Source organism: Leiobunum rupestre, chromosome 8, assembly GCF_980474605.1.
Source record: "Leiobunum rupestre chromosome 8, qqLeiRupe1.1.hap1, whole genome shotgun sequence".
Classification (NCBI taxonomy): domain Eukaryota; kingdom Metazoa; phylum Arthropoda; class Arachnida; order Opiliones; family Sclerosomatidae; genus Leiobunum; species Leiobunum rupestre.
The window spans coordinates 6,947,022-6,965,854 of NC_143391.1; the positions used below are offsets into that span (position 1 = coordinate 6,947,022).

The 18,833-nt window shown below is 38.6% G+C and overlaps 1 protein-coding gene across 1 annotated transcript in view; it reads left to right on the plus strand.

Annotated features, from left to right (window-relative positions):
- LOC149932261 (adenylate cyclase 1-like) overlaps positions 1 to 18,833 on the plus strand; it is a 144,958-nt gene that overhangs the window by 90,771 nt on the left and 35,354 nt on the right. The window contains exon 6 of the mRNA XM_090156989.1: positions 210 to 337. Within this exon, the coding sequence (XP_090013115.1) occupies positions 210 to 337 (128 nt within the window). The remainder of the gene's footprint in view (positions 1 to 209; positions 338 to 18,833) is intronic.

The window sequence follows — 18,833 nt, forward strand, 5'->3', positions numbered from 1 at the left end:
GTTTATCATTTAAACCACTTACCACTTAAAACCAACTCTATTTTCCCCGAGTACTATTTCCGTTCTCAAATTATGTGTCGGTGAAAACTAAGTCTTAGGCCTATCGCTCAGGCAAACTACTAATTAAATTAAAACTAATTCGGGTCGCTTTGCTCGAAATTTGAGGTGATTGATATTAATGGAGGTTTTTGTTCTCGTTGCATGGGCAGGACAACCACTGTCTACGGATCAAGATTCTCGGAGACTGCTATTACTGCGTGTCCGGGATTCCGGAGCCCCGTTCGGACCACGCCCACTGCACCGTCGAAATGGGACTCGACATGATCGACACCATCGCGTGAGTACACACGCCACAAGCCATTCTCTTATCCAATCACCTTTCAGTGACCTAGCCAGAAATTCGTCAAGGGGGGGTCAAATTACGTGAATGTTAAGAGGGGGTCGAGAAGGGGGTGGAAATTTAGTACACCCAAAGGTAGGCCCAAGGGGGGTCTGGACCCGGAAACCCCCCCCTTGTCTACGCCACTGTGTTTATTCTTATTAAGTTGCAAATAGGTTTTCGGAATAAAAATTAAACCTAGGAGCAACAAACACAGCACTGATGAAGTTCCCGAATGGGAAACGAAACTAGTCGTCGTTTTTCTAATAAAAACTTTTATTGTACACTAAGTGGTTTAAATCTTATTTCCTCATTAAACACAGCACTGCCCACACAAGGAGAACGCAACCCGTCAAAAGTCGTGCATTTTCTTGTGTACATTTTTCATTGGTTAGACGCTTTAATGACTGATGCCGTCGGAAGGGAAAATTGTCTCCCCCCCCCCCATAAAACGTTCCGCGTAAAGGCTCGTCCAATGAAATTTGTACACAACACTGCGTTAGCGTGTTTAAAGGCTAGCTGAGTTATCCTTGTGTTTTTTGCTCCTAGATTAAACTACTTTATATTTTTCTCGTTCATATGATCACTGGCTTTCTGAAAATGTGACTCACTTGATAAAATACTGTCGTTACGTTTATTTAATATTAAAATGAATTTACATGCAGCGCCCCGCTGCGGCTTTTATATTAAACGATAATTTTATCGAGCCTAGTTTGTGACGTCATTGACTACGGTTTTATCTTAATTTTACCCTCTGAATCTGGTAGATTATATAGATATGGGGCGCGTCAAAATTCTAAGAATTCTTCCCTTGATAGTGAGAATTCTCACTTCTCAAAATTTGTGAGAATTCTCACTTCTCAAAATTTGTGAGAATTCTCACTTCTCAAAATTTGTGAGAATTCTCACTTCTCAAAATTTGTGAGAATTCTCACTTCTCAAAATTTTGACGGTCCTTCTCACAGGTGGTGACGTAATCTCTTCTCACGAGTTCACTTGGTCAAAAAGGGGGGTATTTTAAATAAAAATGGCCGCTAATATTCTAATCATTGTACTTGATGCTGAAGAAAATAAACATAATGATATTTTTGTGGACGAAAATGAATTTCAGAGAATACAGAATGGTAAGTTAATTTCCGATGAAACCTTACTTTTACGTTATAAATCAAATGTTTTCTTCCGTTATATATTGTCGTAAAACTGTGTAAAAATAATATTTATTGTCAAAGGCTTAGTTTACAACTTTCGTGCGATTCTCGTACGCCGCCATCTTTAGAAGAATCTTTTTACCTTTGACGCTTTTTAGCGAGCTCTCACGGGGAGAAAAATTCTCACGAAGAACTCTTCTCAGGATAAGAATTCCTTCTTAGAATTTTGACGCACCCATGGCGATGTCAATTTAGCGCGTGCTCTAAAAAATAGGCGTGAGCGCGTGTTTTTAAAACTACGTAAGCACCCGCGTAAAAATTCAGTAGTAGAATCCCATTTTTCTATAGGAGCTATTTCGGTTTCGGCCACGGTATCAGTAGGATCTACATTTGGTACGCAAGCCGAAGCTCTATGTTGGGGATAGCGGCCATTGAGAAATAACGTGTAGTCAATGACCTCAATTACCACGCTAAAATTCCAATTGATTTGGTGTTCCACTTATTATTTCTAATTAACTACGAAATGGAAAGCAACGAAAACTTTATAATTGGGTATTTTAAACGTAAGCGCTTCGTTTAATAACAAAATTAAGGCGGGTCATTCTCCCTTACACTGCTTTCTAAATACTAAGCCTAGAAATACAGACCATGGGGTTTTTTTAAATGATATTTTGAATCTGCAACTATTCTCCGTTGGGTTGACGTCCTTCTAAAAGCTCTTAATATAATATAATATAATGAGATGGTTTCTTTTCGCCTGTTCGTGGAATAAAAGTGTACTCTTTTCACCCTAAAACGTTTTATTCGCCTGTATATAATATAATTTTTTTCACGTGGTCTCTTATCTTTAATAGTACAATAAAACTTACATAAACACGTGACCTCCCGTAGTTTATAGAATGTCATATATGGCCGAGTTGGAGTAGGTTATTATATACTAAGAAATGCTCAGGTATTTATGAATTATTTAAAAACTTGTATCAGCAGGATTACTCATTATTAGCAATCCACCGAAGTTTCCCTAAGAATTGTAGTCTAGACACATTTTTGAACTAAGCCTCGGCAATAGATGATATAGATCTAATTCTATTTTGCTGTCCACTACCATATCCCTTTATCCAGAAATTCCTAATTCCCGCGTTCGTTTGCCGCAGGAGAGCGACATCTATGGAATTTTTGGAAATCTATGTTTCCACCCCCTTTATTGTTGTATCTATTCTGGAAATCTCCAGGCCTAGTATTTAGATATAAAGCGTATATAAATTATTTCGGGCGTTTGTCGTAGACTCGATCCGAGATTGCACATTTTAGTCGGCAAAGAAAATTTTTCGTATTTCTTAGAAAAACATCTGTACAGTTACAACCTCAGTTGATATTAATAAATAAAGGTATTTTCTGTTAATATGTTTTCCCATTTTCGTTCAATCGAAAATATGCGTATTAAAAATTTACGAAATAAATATTGCGATATCAAAATATTGCCCATCAAAATAATTTTTGAGAGACAGTGCGTGGCCAACGTCATAATCAGTTAGGCTAATACCCAAGGCACCGCTTAGGCCTAAGTCATCTAGCGACTTTTAAAGCCATCCATTCATTCAAGTGGCCGGGTTACAATGCGTAGGAGGGTGGTGGCAAGCCCTTCATACCACGCGAGCCAACCTCACCCTACACTTTCTATTACCGTTAACCTCTACCAGTTTTATGGAAAAGGGAAACCGAAGAGCTCGGTGGAAAACCCCTTTAACCAGTAGGGAAAGAACTTTCATACTCAACGTGGAAGAATTAATGGTTCCGAGTTTCCACCCAGGGCCACAAGCTAGGATCGAACCTTGCTCCACTTGCTGCGCGGCGAAAGTGCTAACCACTCTGCCACCCCACTTATTGCTAACCCCTCCCGTCCCCATCGTTGAGGGTAGACGAGCTAAAGCAGATCGATATTCTTGATAGAAATGAATGCATTCACGCTAGTTCACAAACTGAGAACGAAAATGTATAACCGTCTCTATATTCTATCGCAAAAATTGCTCACGGATCACAAACGCCGACCCTTACCACATCGCGGCTCTGTCGAAATCTACGTGTAAAAATATGATCTTGATTTACCAATCTCCCATTGCAACAAGCATCGACGACGATTTTAATATTCAGTAGAGGCAATCCGCTAAAATATCGTATTCCACGCGAGAAGTTGCGATATTTCACTGATCCCTTCCGAACATTTCCTCGAGACAAGGTTGGACTCGCAAATGCGATTATACTGTTGAATAAAATTGGAAAATAAAAAGCGAGATCGAAAAAACGCCCCTCAGTTTGGTAGAAATGGACACCGGATTTCTGATTTCCAAAGATTTCATTTGATTCCAAATTGATTTTATGATTGCGCAAATTGTCTTTGATTTCTACGACTTCCAGGAAAGATATTTCGGCCTAAGCTATGATTACTTTGCTATTTTTGCTGATTATCAAAGATTTAATTATTTCCCATAATAATCAGCTAGGCCTAAGTCATCGAGCGACTTTAAAAATAATAAATAATAATAATCAGCTAGGCTAATACCCAAAGCACCACCTTAGGCCTAAGTCATCAAGCGACTTTTAAAGCTATTAATTCAGAAGGCCGGGTTACAAATGCGTAGGAGGCTAGTGGCTAGCCCGTCATGCCAGGCGAGTCAACCGCTCTCTACACTAACTATTAACCTCAACAAGTTTTAATGGTAATGTGAAATCGAAGAGCTCGAGGATTAACCCCTTTAACCAGTGGGGATCGAACATGTAGATTCAACGCAGGATTTTTTCCGAGCTTTCACTCTGTGCTACAAACTGGGATCGCACCCGGCTCCTCTTGTTGTGAGGCGAAAGTGCTAACCACTCCGCCACCCCACCTTCCTTCAGATTCTCTTAGTTTCGCTATTAGTTTTGTGTGCCAAAATCTTTGATTTTTAAGATTTCGGTGAAATATTCCTGATTTGTCTCACGTAGTTCATGATTTCCTTTTGCTTTGATCAGCTAGACCCACTATAATTTAATGTAATGTTAATTAATTCTTTAACAATTTGGTCTGTTCATGTTTGCTTTGAATTGGAATTTTTGAATTCCTCCATTTAAATCCTTCACTGTTGTCGACCGCTCCCCAATGTAGCACCTCGCATTCCGAGAACAGCAGCTATTTACATTGCAGATTTCTTTCGAATTTCTACTGATTTTTTTATTTCGGATTTCCCTATTTTCAATTTACAATTACTCGATTCAACCCATTTTTAGAACTTTTTCTGATTTCCTAATAATTAAATGCTTTTGCGAAATAATTTCAGATTTCTATAGATTTATTTTTCAAATATTTTTTCTTATATTCCTTTTTATAATTTTCGATTGTCTGAATTTCACACGTTTCTTACAATTTGGAATTTTTGAGAAAATTTAACTGACTTTCTTTGATTGTTAGAAATCTGGTAATCGATTTTGGTCTTTAATTTCCCAAGTGGGCGGACTTTGAAGAAATATATGCGTAAAAAAAGCGAATTCTTATCGAAAGTCTCAAAGAAATCCAGTGGGGTGTTTTTTGGGGAAAATGAATCAAACGATGTCTACAGAATGTGATCGCTAATCATGTGCTTTCCTGTGCTTCTTTTCAGAGCTAAGGGCTTCCTAATCTAACCCCCTAAAAGATGAAATAACAAAAAAAAGCCGAGCTAATTTTTTTGTTTCGGCAGACAGGTCCCTTTTACACACATATTTTTACGCTCAACCAAACTGCTATCCTATTACAAATAAATTTTCCTTGTTGGCAAAATTTAAGTGTGTGAATTATCGTTAAAATCAAACTCTGGCGAATATTTATAATTTTTCATAAACATAAAAAACTTTTCGTTGTTGGTGAAATTGCAGCGTGTGAATGACATTTTAAAATCGTACTATGGCCAATATTTATAATTTTTTTAATCATAAACATAAATAAATTATCATTGATGGAAAAATTTTCTTAATCGTAAACATAAATAAATTATCATTGTGGGAAAATATTCTTAATCATAAACATAAATTAAATTATCATTTTTGGCAAAATTTTCTTAATCATAAACATAAATAAATTATCATTTTTGGCCAAATTTTCCTAATCATTAACATAAATAAATTATCAATGTTGGCAAAATTTTCTTAATCATAAACATAAATTAAATTATCATTTTTGGCAAAGTTTTGTTAATCATAAACATAAATAAATTATCATTGTTGGCAAAATTTTCTTAATCATAAACATAAATAAATTATCATTTTTGGCAAAATTTTCATAATCATAAACATAAATAAATTATCATGGTTGGCAAAATTTTCTTAATCATAAACATACATAAATTATCATTTTTGGCAAAATTTTCATAATCAGAAACATAAATAAATTATCATTGTTGGCAAAATTTTCATAATCATAAACATAAATAAATTATCATTGTTGGCCAAATTTTCATAATCATAAACATAAATAAGTTATTATTGTTGGCAAAATTCCAGCGTGATAATAATCGTTAAAATCGAACTCTGGCCAATATTTATAATTTTTCTTAATCATAAACATAAATAAATTATCATTATTGGCAAAAATTGCAGCGTGGTAATGATCGTTAAAATCGAACTCTGGCCAATATTTATAATTTTTCTTAATCATAAACATAAATAAATTATCATTATTGGCAAAAATTGCAGCGTGTGAATGACCTTTAAAATCGAAAACTCGAGAATATTTAAAAGGTGGCGTTATTTGAGAATATATTTCCCGGTCGTTGGGACGTCACATTGAGCCGGCATGGATCGATGGTCATCCGTCAATGTCAGCGCGATTTCTTTCTTCATTTAGAAGAGCGGCCCCGCACTTTGTACTCTGCTACCGTCCAAGTACTCGCTCCACCGGCATAAAGCACCTAAATCCTTTCAAACACTGCCGGAAAAGTATCGAGGCAGGCGAAAAGGTGCTTAATCTAGCGTGGATCAAAATTTGTCTCCGAAAAAACTTCACCAGTTGGGAATTGGATAGATAGTGGTCTATATATTTTATTTCGCGCCGAAATATGTTAGGTGGGCAATAGGCAGTTTATTTTCTTTACATCTAGCATAAGTAACGTAAGAGCAATTAGTATGGCAATTCCTATTGTTAATCAGGTAGGCTAATACCCTAGGCACCACCTTAAGCCCAAATCATCGAGTGACTTTTAATGCCATTAATTCAGGTGGTCGGATTACAATGAGTAGAAGGGTGGTGGCAACTAGGAGCAACAAACAAAAGGAGAACGCAGCTAGCCTTTAAACACGCTAACGCAGTTTTGTGTACAAATTCATTGGACGAGCCTTTACGCTGAACGTTTTACCGGCGGGGGGGGGACACCATTTTCTAAAGCGTCTAACCAATGAAAACTGTACAAGAAAATGCACGACTTATGACGGGTTGCATTATTATTATTATTATTTTCGAACTTGACTATATTTTAAAATTTAAATCGATTGGAAAAGGGAACTTGAGAAAACTGAAATTTAAGGCAAAGCGTATATACGGTATGTTCCCATTTATCCTAATTTTACCTTCTCCCAAAGTTATCAGTTCTCCCAAAAACATGGTGTCCCATTTGTCCCAATTCCATTTCTCCGAACCGGAGTTCATTTAACCCAAAAATATGTATACCCATTTTTCCCAACGATCAAGTTTCCCAAAAAAATTGATTCCCATTTCTCCAAACGATCAATATTCCCAAAAATATGGATTCCCCTTTCTCCCAATCATTATTTTCCAAATATATGGTAATTGCGCGGTTTTAGGTTAGGTTAGGTTAGGTTTACCATATTCATGGTATTGTGGTGAACATTTTATCACTTGATTCATGTTTATACCAAGTGTAATTTTGGGACAAATGGGATTTGGGATAACTATTTTGGGACAAATGGGATTTGGGATAACTATTTTGGGACAAATGGGATTTGGGATAACTATTTTGGGACAAATAGGATTTGGGATAACTATTTTGGGACAAATAGGATTGGGACACATAGGATTGGGGGAAATGGGATTGGGAGAAATGGGAATTGGGAGAAATGGGATTGGGAGAAATTGGAATTGGGAGAACTATTTTGGGCGAAATGGGGGTAAACCGTATATACAGTATATTCTAGAAGTTCCTCGGAGGTTATCACTACTTGAACTCTCTCATAATCTACGGTTAATATCGAAAATTTTATTCGACGCGCTTACTGCAACTACAACTATTCGCTAGTTAATTATATACCTTGAAATGATGGAACCCCGATAAGGCCGAACCATCACTTGTACGTCATGGAAATCGAGGGATTCGCTTTGTTAATTAAATCCCAGGTGTGCGCCTGTTCAAGTTTACAATGACAAGAATCAATCTATAACGCGGTGGTCAATTAAGAAAACAACGTATGGGATGGTGTTCGGAGCTGAACTTCAACTCAGTCTCGTATCGTCCCAGGATTTGTCATCTTGTCGCGATGGATTTGGCGTTTCATTTGTACTCTCTAAGTTTATACCCAACAAGGAACGGATAATACTCAGCGCAACGCTTTTCACTCTCGTAACAAAGTTTACCCCCAATTATCTCCGGTGTCTGACTCGATTGAAATTCCGCATCGATTCTCTCCGCTATACCTTCTCGGAGACGCGCAGCGCCGGTGTATCATTCCGCGGCTCGTACAAATAAATAGTCCGCTCCCCGGTGGGAATTTTAAGATTGAAAAGAATGTGCAGGCTTGGAAAATTTTAAAAGTTCGACTCTACTGAGGAACAAGGTTTTGCTTTCCCTCAATTATAAATCCAGCAAGGCCAAGGTTTATTATTTTTAGCCAAACCGTTGTGCTTTATCCTCTGAACTTTATCTATCTATAAACTTGTTCGTTTGTTGGTGGGGAAATTTTGCTTTGTTTAAGAAAAATGAGAAGAATTCGTTCACGAAGTTCTACCACCGTTTCGATTTCAAACTCCCCACGCTGGAGAATTATCGCGACGTCATCATCACTACAGTGGAAAGTTTATGTTATCTCTATTTCCCTCTTCACAACAGCCTTACAGCCATGACCGCCACCTTGTCTGACTTTCTCGTGAACATCACCTCTCTGGAATTTTAGAATCGTGGTTATCTACCATTATTTCGGTCCCTGTTGCGAATTTAAAATTAGACTTAAAAAGTTAGATTTTTCGGCGTAAATAGGGGTTTCCATAAGATATGGGGTGGCGGAGTGGTTAGCACTTTCGCCTCGCTGCAAGAGGAGCCGGGCTCGATCCCAACTTGTAGCATTGGTTGAAAACTCGGAACAACTCCTTCCGCGTTGAGTTTGCAAGTTCTCTCCCCAATGGTTTATGGGGTTTCACCCCGAGCTCTTCGGTTTCCCCTTCCATAAAATCTTGTTGAGGTTAACGGTAATAGTTAGTGTAGGGAGCTGTTGGCTCGCGTGGCATGAAGGGCTTGCCACCACCCTCCTACGCATTGTAACCCGGCCACCGGATTTAATGGCTTTAAAAGTCGCTTGATGACTTAGGCCTTGGGTATTAGCCTAGCTGATTGTTATTGTTGTTATATGGGAGGTCACGTGTAAATGTTTTTTTTCTGCGTCACTAGTTATAGTTATTGAAGATAGTACTGCGCGCTTCAGCCTATACAGATTTTGGAATTTGAAGTCCACGATCGAAACGCGCGTGCCAATAAAGTACTAACACGATGTCACGGACATTTAAGTACACACAATACTCCCGATGTTATAACTATATTTTAAATATAAAATTTAAATTTGAACAAATTTTGAATCATCTTTTACATCAACTTAATAAACCCAAGAGGAATTATATCGGAAATGAATTTTTCGAGTTACCTGGTTTTGGAAATAAGGCAGCGGAACACAAAATCGTACATCTTAATTAATTTTTAGACAAACCGAAAGTTTTGAGTTACCTGGTTTTGGAAATAAGGTAGCGAAACGCTAACGAGTTAGATGGCGCCTGTAACAATTGGTACGAAATTTGTGGGGTCCCGCGAATTGGCCAGAAATCTCACTTATAATAAACATTTCTTAATGCAACCGGAAACGTAGTTCAGAAATGATCAGTACTTACTACAGGGGCGTAGGAGCCGGGAGGAGCAGGGGGGGGCAGAATTTTGCTGGGAGGGGCAAATAATGTTATTGCCCCCTCCAACATTTTGGTCAGTTGAAATTTTCAAAAGGCTCAAATTATCATTTTAAAAGCATATACAGTTTATAGAAAGTCAACTGTGTTTAAATTTCATTCTTTCCCCGCCAATTTACACAGTAGTAAACAGTACACATGCATTCGGAGAAGCTACACCCCATTAAAAATTCAAAACCATTCTCCAGACCCCTTTTCGTTTCTCTTTGCCCCCTCTAACTTCTAGAACGTTCCTACGCCCCTGACTTACTAAATATATAATATTCAATCAAGCCACTCTTTATTTAAAAAAATATGTATCTTTTACGGCCAAAATCGGCAAAAAATACTAAAATGGGAAAATGATTAACTTTTTGTTCTCTGATTCCAAAAATTTATAACGGGCTACCATATGCTTTCATATCAGGTGGATTTGTTCTTACTTAAAATTTTCAAAGACCGGGAGATGAGTAATAACTGTAATAAAATGGTCTGCTGTTGCAAACGATGCGACGAAAGAAAAATATAAATGTTTTGTAAATATATCGCGGCGCCCGACCAATTAGAAATGTAAGACAAAACAGCTTCATTCCGAGACGGGATAAATAACAGTGCGTAATAATAATAAAACTTCCGTAGAAAAAACATAAGAAGAGAAGCGTGATTACAATAAAACATAAGTACGGCGCGATAACACGGCGGCATATGGAATAAAAAAAACGCATTCCGCGGGAAGACGGCAAAAACAGCGCGGTTGCTTTTTCCTTATCCACATCTGCTTATCTGAGCGAAGGAATGAAAGCGGAAGACTGTACGCGCGGAACGGGAATACGAGCGCGAAGTCGTACGGAAAGAGACCAAGATTTATTTTTCCTTTTTAGCAAGTCCCTTTTCTTGGGCGAGTCGGGAGAAAATATACCCTAATCGATGCGAAGAACATGTTTCGGGTACTGATAAGAAGAATGGCTATCGAATGAACGTAGAATACGTGATCCCCGCAAGAAAAGCCACGCCCCTATTCCTTTCCTCGCGTAAGAGGGGGTAAGTCACTCCGCTACGATCTCTCTCTCTCACGACGTCAGTGTAGGCAGATAATATCGTTAGGGTATCATGAAATCAGTGGCTACACTTGAGGCTTCGTATTCTCGCTGGTAGGCAACATTGCAGACTTGGGCTTTTCCATTTTGGTGCGTAGTCGTTTGGCGTGGGAAGAAGACTCCAGTTGGCCGTCGATATAAATGTATATTTTTAAGAGAGGCATCTTTCATAAGCGAGGTAATTTCATCTCGAAACGAGCCGCGTGTTTATACCACTGAAGGGTGGACGACGCGAGAGAAAGAAGGGAACGAAATAGCCGTGAAAATCGATTAGCTATATCGTTTGCTTACCCCAAATCGATCCCCTAAAACGAGAGGAAAAAGCGTGAAAAATCGGACAAAACTAAAAAGCGCAGAAAATAAAAAAAATCAGTGTTGTCAAAAAATATATATCGGATATTTATTTTATGTAATATTGCAGTTTTCGTCCTTGGTGCTGGCGTCGAAACAACGCGACCAATATATATTGTTATTTCGTTGGAGCGCTTTTTGTTTCAAGCCGAACCTAACGAAATTGGTTCGATACGGTTTAAGAAATATTTACATACGAGCGGTATATGCAAATATAAGCTATAAACAAGTGAACAAAAACTTTTTCCCCACGTGTGTGTTCTGGATATACGACATTTGTTGTTTCGTTTCATTCCGAGTGGCGTTCTTGTAACGATGTTATTCAAATTGAAAAGTTAAAGAATTTACATTTCCCCGGGTCTGACTCGAAGATTCCAGTACTTCGAAGGATATAGATCCACAAAGGACCAGAAACGTACAAAGCCAGAATTGGGAATTCCCTATTCAATAAAAACCAAACGGCGAATATCTTTCCGCTGGCTATCATACCGCCATTGTTAAGAGTTTTTAGTTTTCTTCAGCTCTTTCACGTTATAGTACTGACTATTGAGCTGCTTGGAAACCGTGGGAATGAGTGGGGATCCGATGGATTTCTTATTTTCGGTTAGGAAATGGATGGAATTGGTTATTTTCAATTTGGGAATGGTCGGGAATCGATTTTCCCTTTGATCGCGATACTATGAACTGGGAATGTGCGGGATTTAAAAAAATATGTCAAATGGGATGGGAATGGTTGGAAGACAAATATTTCAACGGAAGTGCGATGGGAATGGATATTGTTTCAACGGGAATGGACGGGAATGCTAAAGTTTATTATCTCAAAGTTGTGGTTTTTCGAGCAGGTCTGCATGAATAAAATGATTGTTAAATGGTGCTGACCACCATTTATTAGATCAGGATATGGAAATGCACTCCAAGATCAGATTCCTTTTTACAAATATGAAGTGGCCTGTTCAGATCGAACTCGGTTGACTATAGGTAGCAACCTCTAAGGCATTATAAGTCGCTAGATGACTTGGTGGTGCTGATTATTATTATTACGCGTTATTCACTGTTGAATTATTGATTGCCAAAGTTCTATGGATAATAGAATCTGTCAACTGCTAAATGGTGGTTCAGCAAGGAATTTCGAGAAGGCAATAGTGTAATTACAAAACTTTGGTCTGCTATGACAGGAATTTACGGTAAGTTGAATCTCTGGTGTATTTTTAGCAACCAAGGCAATGGCATCGGCTTATTGCCCATAAATAAATGTTATCGGGTAGTAATTCCCACCAGACCCGCACCCGAATATAAAAGGCACCTGATCTTTAATGCCTTTACAAGAAGGAATAAAATAGAAAGGGTTATTTCCAGAATTTTACCGGTAGTATACCGAATAGAACGACTCCCGTTTCTACTCTTATTGAGTTTCGAGAATTCGATAGAGGGTATTGGATCTGCTCGATAAAATCTCCTTCCCAGTCCCGGATCACATTCTTCCATCCCAATGTTCCCCCCGCGAACGAAACCCATTAAAGCCCTGAGACTATCGCCAAAATACTTCACCCCCTAAAAGACCCAAACCCCGGAACATCAAGGCTCCTTAGCGTCAGCCAGACCAAAGGTTAAAGTCTGAATTTGGCGATGTGGACTTTGCAAAAACCTTCACTGTAGCTTAGTGCGTGGAAACCCTTCTTGGTTCTCTAGATAGTTTTCCGGGAATAGGTTCATATTTTGCAGCGCCACCTAACCTTTCCCAATGGATATTCATTCCCTTTTAGGGGGTGAAGCGGTTAGGGTGATAGGCAAATATAGCCAGGCTCCGTTCGCGGGATCTCAGTGCGAAGACGATACGCTATGGGTAATATAAAATCGATAAGGCTCCGTTTGTGTTTCGGAGAACGTGTTATAAAACTCTCGCAGCTGCAATTTCCAAGTACAATTACAACCATCCAATTAATTCCTATTTTAATTAAAATATAATCTGTTTTGTCCCGTTGAACATCATTCGTGGAAAAGACCTTTCAAACTACGTATTGCGGGTAAATAAACCGTCAAGGAGATAATTCGATTCTAGTCGCTTCCACCGAAAATATAATTTAATAGTTGTCGCGAACCACATTATTTTTAATTGACTGCCGAGTAAATAAGTGGTATCGTTTGCGATGTCATTGATTAGTTTTATTTTCAAGGTTTGCGATAAAGTAAAATCGTGGTACATACTCAAAATATGTTTTCACGTTGGTAAATATGCAGTGTGTGTTCACGGTGGTACCTCAGCCAAATATGACTAAACGGCGGTAATTCAACAGAATGTTTTCACGGTGGTACATCAACCAAATAGGTCTTCACGGCGGTACATCAACCAAATAGGTCTTCACGGCGGTACATCAACCAAATAGGTCTTCACGGTGGTACATCAACCAAATAGGTCTTCACGGTGGTACATCAACAAAATAGGTCTTCACGGCGGTATACCAGCAGAATGCCTTCACGCCGGTATATAAGCATAATGTATTCACGGCGGTACATCAGCATAATAAGCCTTCACGGCGGTACATCAACCAAATAGGTCTTCACGGTGGTATACCAGCAGAATGCCTTCACGCCGGTATATAAGCAGAATGTATTCACGGCGGTACATCAGCATAATAAGCCTTAACGGTGGTACATCAACAAAATTGGTCTTCACGGCGGTATACCAGAAGAATGCCTTCACGGCAGTATACCAGCAGAATATCTTCACGGCGGTACATCAGCATAATGCGCCTTCACGGCGGTATACCAGAAGAATGCCTTCACGGCAGTATACCAGCAGAATATCTTCACGGCGGTACATCAGCATAATGCGCCTTCACGGCGGTATACCAGAAGAATGCCTTCACGGCAGTATACCAGCAGAATATCTTCACGGCGGTACATCAGCATAATGCGCCTTCACGGCGGTATATCAGCAGAATGTCTTCACGGCGGTACATCAGAAAAATAGGCTTTCACGACGGTACATCCGCAGGACATGCCTTCACTGCAGTACATCTGCAAAAAAGGCCTTCACGGCGGTACAAAATTATAAATTAGAAACGTCTAGGCAACCTTATAGCCGAATCGTCCGTGACCCAATACTTGAAAATTGCTTAAAGGGCAATACGCATTAACAGTGGCGCCATCTCTATCAGTCAATCCTTTTCCTATTCCTCTTCTCCCCCTCGCAAAGTTCTCGCATTGAATAAGGAAATTGGAATGAAGCCATTTCCAGTTCAAATTCATTCCGATTCCCCAGCCCGTTTCTTTCACCCCCTGCTTCGTCTTGGAAAAACTCTATTACTCAAAAGTAAACGAAAAAAAATATTGATTTCTTCTCTAACTCGTTTTCTTCTAAAAGTTAAAAGTCGCTGATTCTCCCCACCCCCCCCTTTCCCCTCAGAGCAATTCTGGGTGCATCCCCGCAAAGCGGTACTCACCGAACGAGAGAAAGTATTCCTAAGAATTCTTTTAAACGTTTAATTCAAACATTTTCGATTCTTTTTTTGTCCGCCGATAACCCTTCCGAAGGAAAATCCGCAAAGAAGTTTCGAAAAATCGATTCTCACCTTGAACTGGCAAAATGGGAAAAAACGCTTCACCCCCCTGGCGCGCGATAAAGCTAGAGCCCTCCATAAATAATGCATTTCCGATACGGGCTTTCTATTTTTTAATGAAAATTCAATCTACTAAATATTAATCACACCCAAAGCTCGCGTTAACAACGACGTAGACGCCTAATCGTATCTATCTTGTAGGACCTCGATAGTTCTGCCAGTGTCTTAACCGGGATTTTGGTTCGGTAGTGGGGACATCTAATTGACTACACTGACTATTCAACCTTACTTTTCGTGGGGTGACACGTGTACCGGTACCATCCGTGGTTACGCCACTGTGTAAAGACGTAGTTCTTTAAGATCTAGTCATAGACACAATAAGTTTATAATTACTTTTCAATTAAGCGTGTCAGTTTCGTACCTACAAGGCTACACGTTGTTAAATAATGGCTAAATTAAGTTAGCCACCCAAATGTGAAATTTAGAAATTCTTTTGTGCACCGTATTGCACCTTTCATGCACCATAGTGCACCACGAAAAATTGATTTTGCACCATCTAGGGTGGCCGGAAAATTCAGAAATCCAATGTGGAAGCTAACAATTGTAAGTTAAAGGGAATATAACCTCGGGTATTTGGTGTGAAGCACCAACGTTTACAGCTCTGGCCGCTCTTGGCTTTGCTTTAAAAATGTTTGGCGCCACTGTACAGGGAAATTTGAAAAATTGAAGGGGTCTTTGAAACGATGCGCGAGTATATTCGCATATTTCATTTTCCCCAAAACTTGGTGAAATTTTGGAAAAAAGTCGAACTGTCTAAATTAAAGCTTTGAAAGCTCAATGTACAAATGCAAAATCGTAATAAAACAGGTGCAGAGTTGGCGCGCGTTCGAAACCTAGTATTAAGTAACATTAAACGCCTAGCGATTCTTTTACACGATAACCTCAATTAAAATAAAAAGTTTGTCACAGCCAGGGAATTAGATAGTCGACAGAAAAATACAGGGAAATATCAGGGAATTAGATAGTCGACAGAAAAATACAGGGAAATATCAGGGAATTAGATAGTCGACAGAAAAATACAGGGAAATATCAGGGAATTAGATAGTCGACAGAAAAATACAGGGAAATATCAGGGAATTAGATAGTCGACAGAAAAATACAGGGAAATATCAGGGAATTAGATAGTCGACAAAAAAATACAGGGAAATATCAGGGAATTAGATAGTCGACAGAAAAATACAGGGAACTATCAGGTAATTAGATAGTCGACAGAAAAATACAGGGAACTATCAGGGAATTAGATAGTCGACAGAAAAATACAGGGAAATATCAGGGAATTAGATAGTCGACAGAAAAATACAGGGAACTATCAGGGAATTAGATAGTCGACAGAAAAATACAGGGAACTATCAGGGAATTAGATAGTCGACAGAAAAATACAGGGAAATATCAGGGAATTAGAAAGTCGACAGAAAAATACAGGGAACTATCAGGGAATTAGATAGTCGACAGAAAAAGACAGGGAAATATCAGGGAATTAGAAAGTCGACAGAGAAAGTCAGGGAAATATCAGGGAATTAGATAGTTGACCGAAAAAGACAGGGAAATATCTGGGAATTAGATAGTTGACCGAAAAAGACAGGGAAATATGAAGGAATTAGATAGTCGATAGAGAAAGTCAGGGAAGTATCAGGGAATTAGATAGTCGACAGAAAAAGACAGGGAAAATATCAGGGAATTAGAAAGTCGACAGATAAAGTCAGGGAATTAGATAGTTGACCGAAAAAGACAGAGAACTATCAGGGAATTAGATAGTCGACAGAAAAATGCAGGGAAATATCAGGGAATTAGATAGTCGACAGAAAAATACAGGGAAATATCAGGGAATTAGAAAGTCGACCGAAAAATACAGGGAAATATCAGGGAATTAGATAGTCGACAGAAAAATGCAGGGAAATATCAGGGAATTAGATAGTCGACAGAAAAATACAGGGAAATATCAGGGAATTAGATAGTCGACAGAAAAAGTCAGGGAAATATCAGGGAATTAGATAGTTGACCGAAAAAGACAGGGAAATATCTGGGAATTAGATAGTTGACCGAAAAAGACAGGAAAATATGAAGGAATTAGATAGTCGATAGAGAAAGTCAGGGAAGTATCAGGGAATTAGATAGTCGACAGAAAAATACAGGGAAATATCAGGGAATTAGATAGTCGATAGAGAAAGTCAGGGAAGTATCAGGGAATTAGATAGTCGACAGAAAAATACAGGGAAATATCAGGGAATTAGATAGTCGATAGAGAAAGTCAGGGAAGTATCAGGGAATTAGATAGTTGACCGAAAAAGACAGGGAAATATCAGGGAATTAGATAGTCGACAGAAAAATACAGGGAACTATCAGGGAATTAGATAGTCGACAGAAAAATACAGGGAAATATCAGGGAATTAGAAAGTCGACAGAAAAATACAGGGAACTATCAGGGAATTAGATAGTCGACAGAAAAATGCAGGGAAATATCAGGGAATTAGATAGTCGACAGAAAAAGACAGGGAAATATCAGGGAATTAGAAAGTCGACAGAGAAAGTCAGGGAAATATCAGGGAATTAGATAGTTGACCGAAAAAGACAGGGAAATATCTGGGAATTAGATAGTTGACCGAAAAAGACAGGGAAATATGAAGGAATTAGATAGTCGATAGAGAAAGTCAGGGAAGTATCAGGGAATTAGATAGTCGACAGAAAAAGACAGGGAAAATATCAGGGAATTAGAAAGTCGACAGATAAAGTCAGGGAATTAGATAGTTGACCGAAAAAGACAGAGAACTATCAGGGAATTAGATAGTCGACAGAAAAATGCAGGGAAATATCAGGGAATTAGATAGTCGACAGAAAAATACAGGGAAATATCAGGGAATTAGAAAGTCGACCGAAAAATACAGGGAAATATCAGGGAATTAGATAGTCGACAGAAAAATGCAGGGAAATATCAGGGAATTAGATAGTCGACAGAAAAATACAGGGAAATATCAGGGAATTAGATAGTCGACAGAAAAAGTCAGGGAAATATCAGGGAATTAGATAGTTGACCGAAAAAGACAGGGAAATATCTGGGAATTAGATAGTTGACCGAAAAAGACAGGAAAATATGAAGGAATTAGATAGTCGATAGAGAAAGTCAGGGAAGTATCAGGGAATTAGATAGTCGACAGAAAAATACAGGGAAATATCAGGGAATTAGATAGTCGATAGAGAAAGTCAGGGAAGTATCAGGGAATTAGATAGTTGACCGAAAAAGACAGGGAAATATCAGGGAATTAGATAGTCGACAGAAAAATACAGGGGAATATCAGGGAATTAGAAAGTCGACAGAGAAAGTCAGGGAAATATCAGGGAATTAGATAGTTGAACGAAAAAGACAGGGAAATATCAGGGAATTAGATAGTTGACCGAAAACGACAGGGAAATATGAAGGAATTAGATAGTCGATAGAGAAAGTCAGGGAAGTATCAGGGAATTAGATAGTTGACCGAAAAAGACAGGGAAATATGAAGGAATTAGATAGTCGATAGAGAAAGTCAGGGAAGTATCAGGGAATTAGATAGTTGACCGAAAAAGACAGGGAAATATGAAGGAATTAGATAGTCGATAGAGAAAGTCAGGGAAATATCAGGGAATTAGATAGTTGACCGAAAAAGACAGGGAAATATCAGGGTATTAGATAGTTGACCGAAAAAGACAGGGAAATATGAAGGAATTAGATAGTCGATAGAGAAAGTCAGGGAAGTATCAGGGAATTAGATAGTTGACCGAAAAAGATAGGGAAATATCTGGGAAATAGATAGTTGACCGAAAAAGACAGGGAAATATGAAGGAATTAGATAGTCGATAGAGAAAGTCAGGGAAGTATCAGGGAATTAGATAGTTGACCGAAAAAGACAGGGAAATATCAGGGAATTAGATAGTTGACCGAAAAAGACAGGGAAATATGAAGGAATTAGATAGTCGATAGAGAAAGTCAGGGAAGTATCAGGGAATTAGATAGTTGACCGAAAAAGATAGGGAAATATCTGGGAAATAGATAGTTGACCGAAAAAGACAGGGAAATATGAAGGAATTAGATAGTCGATAGAG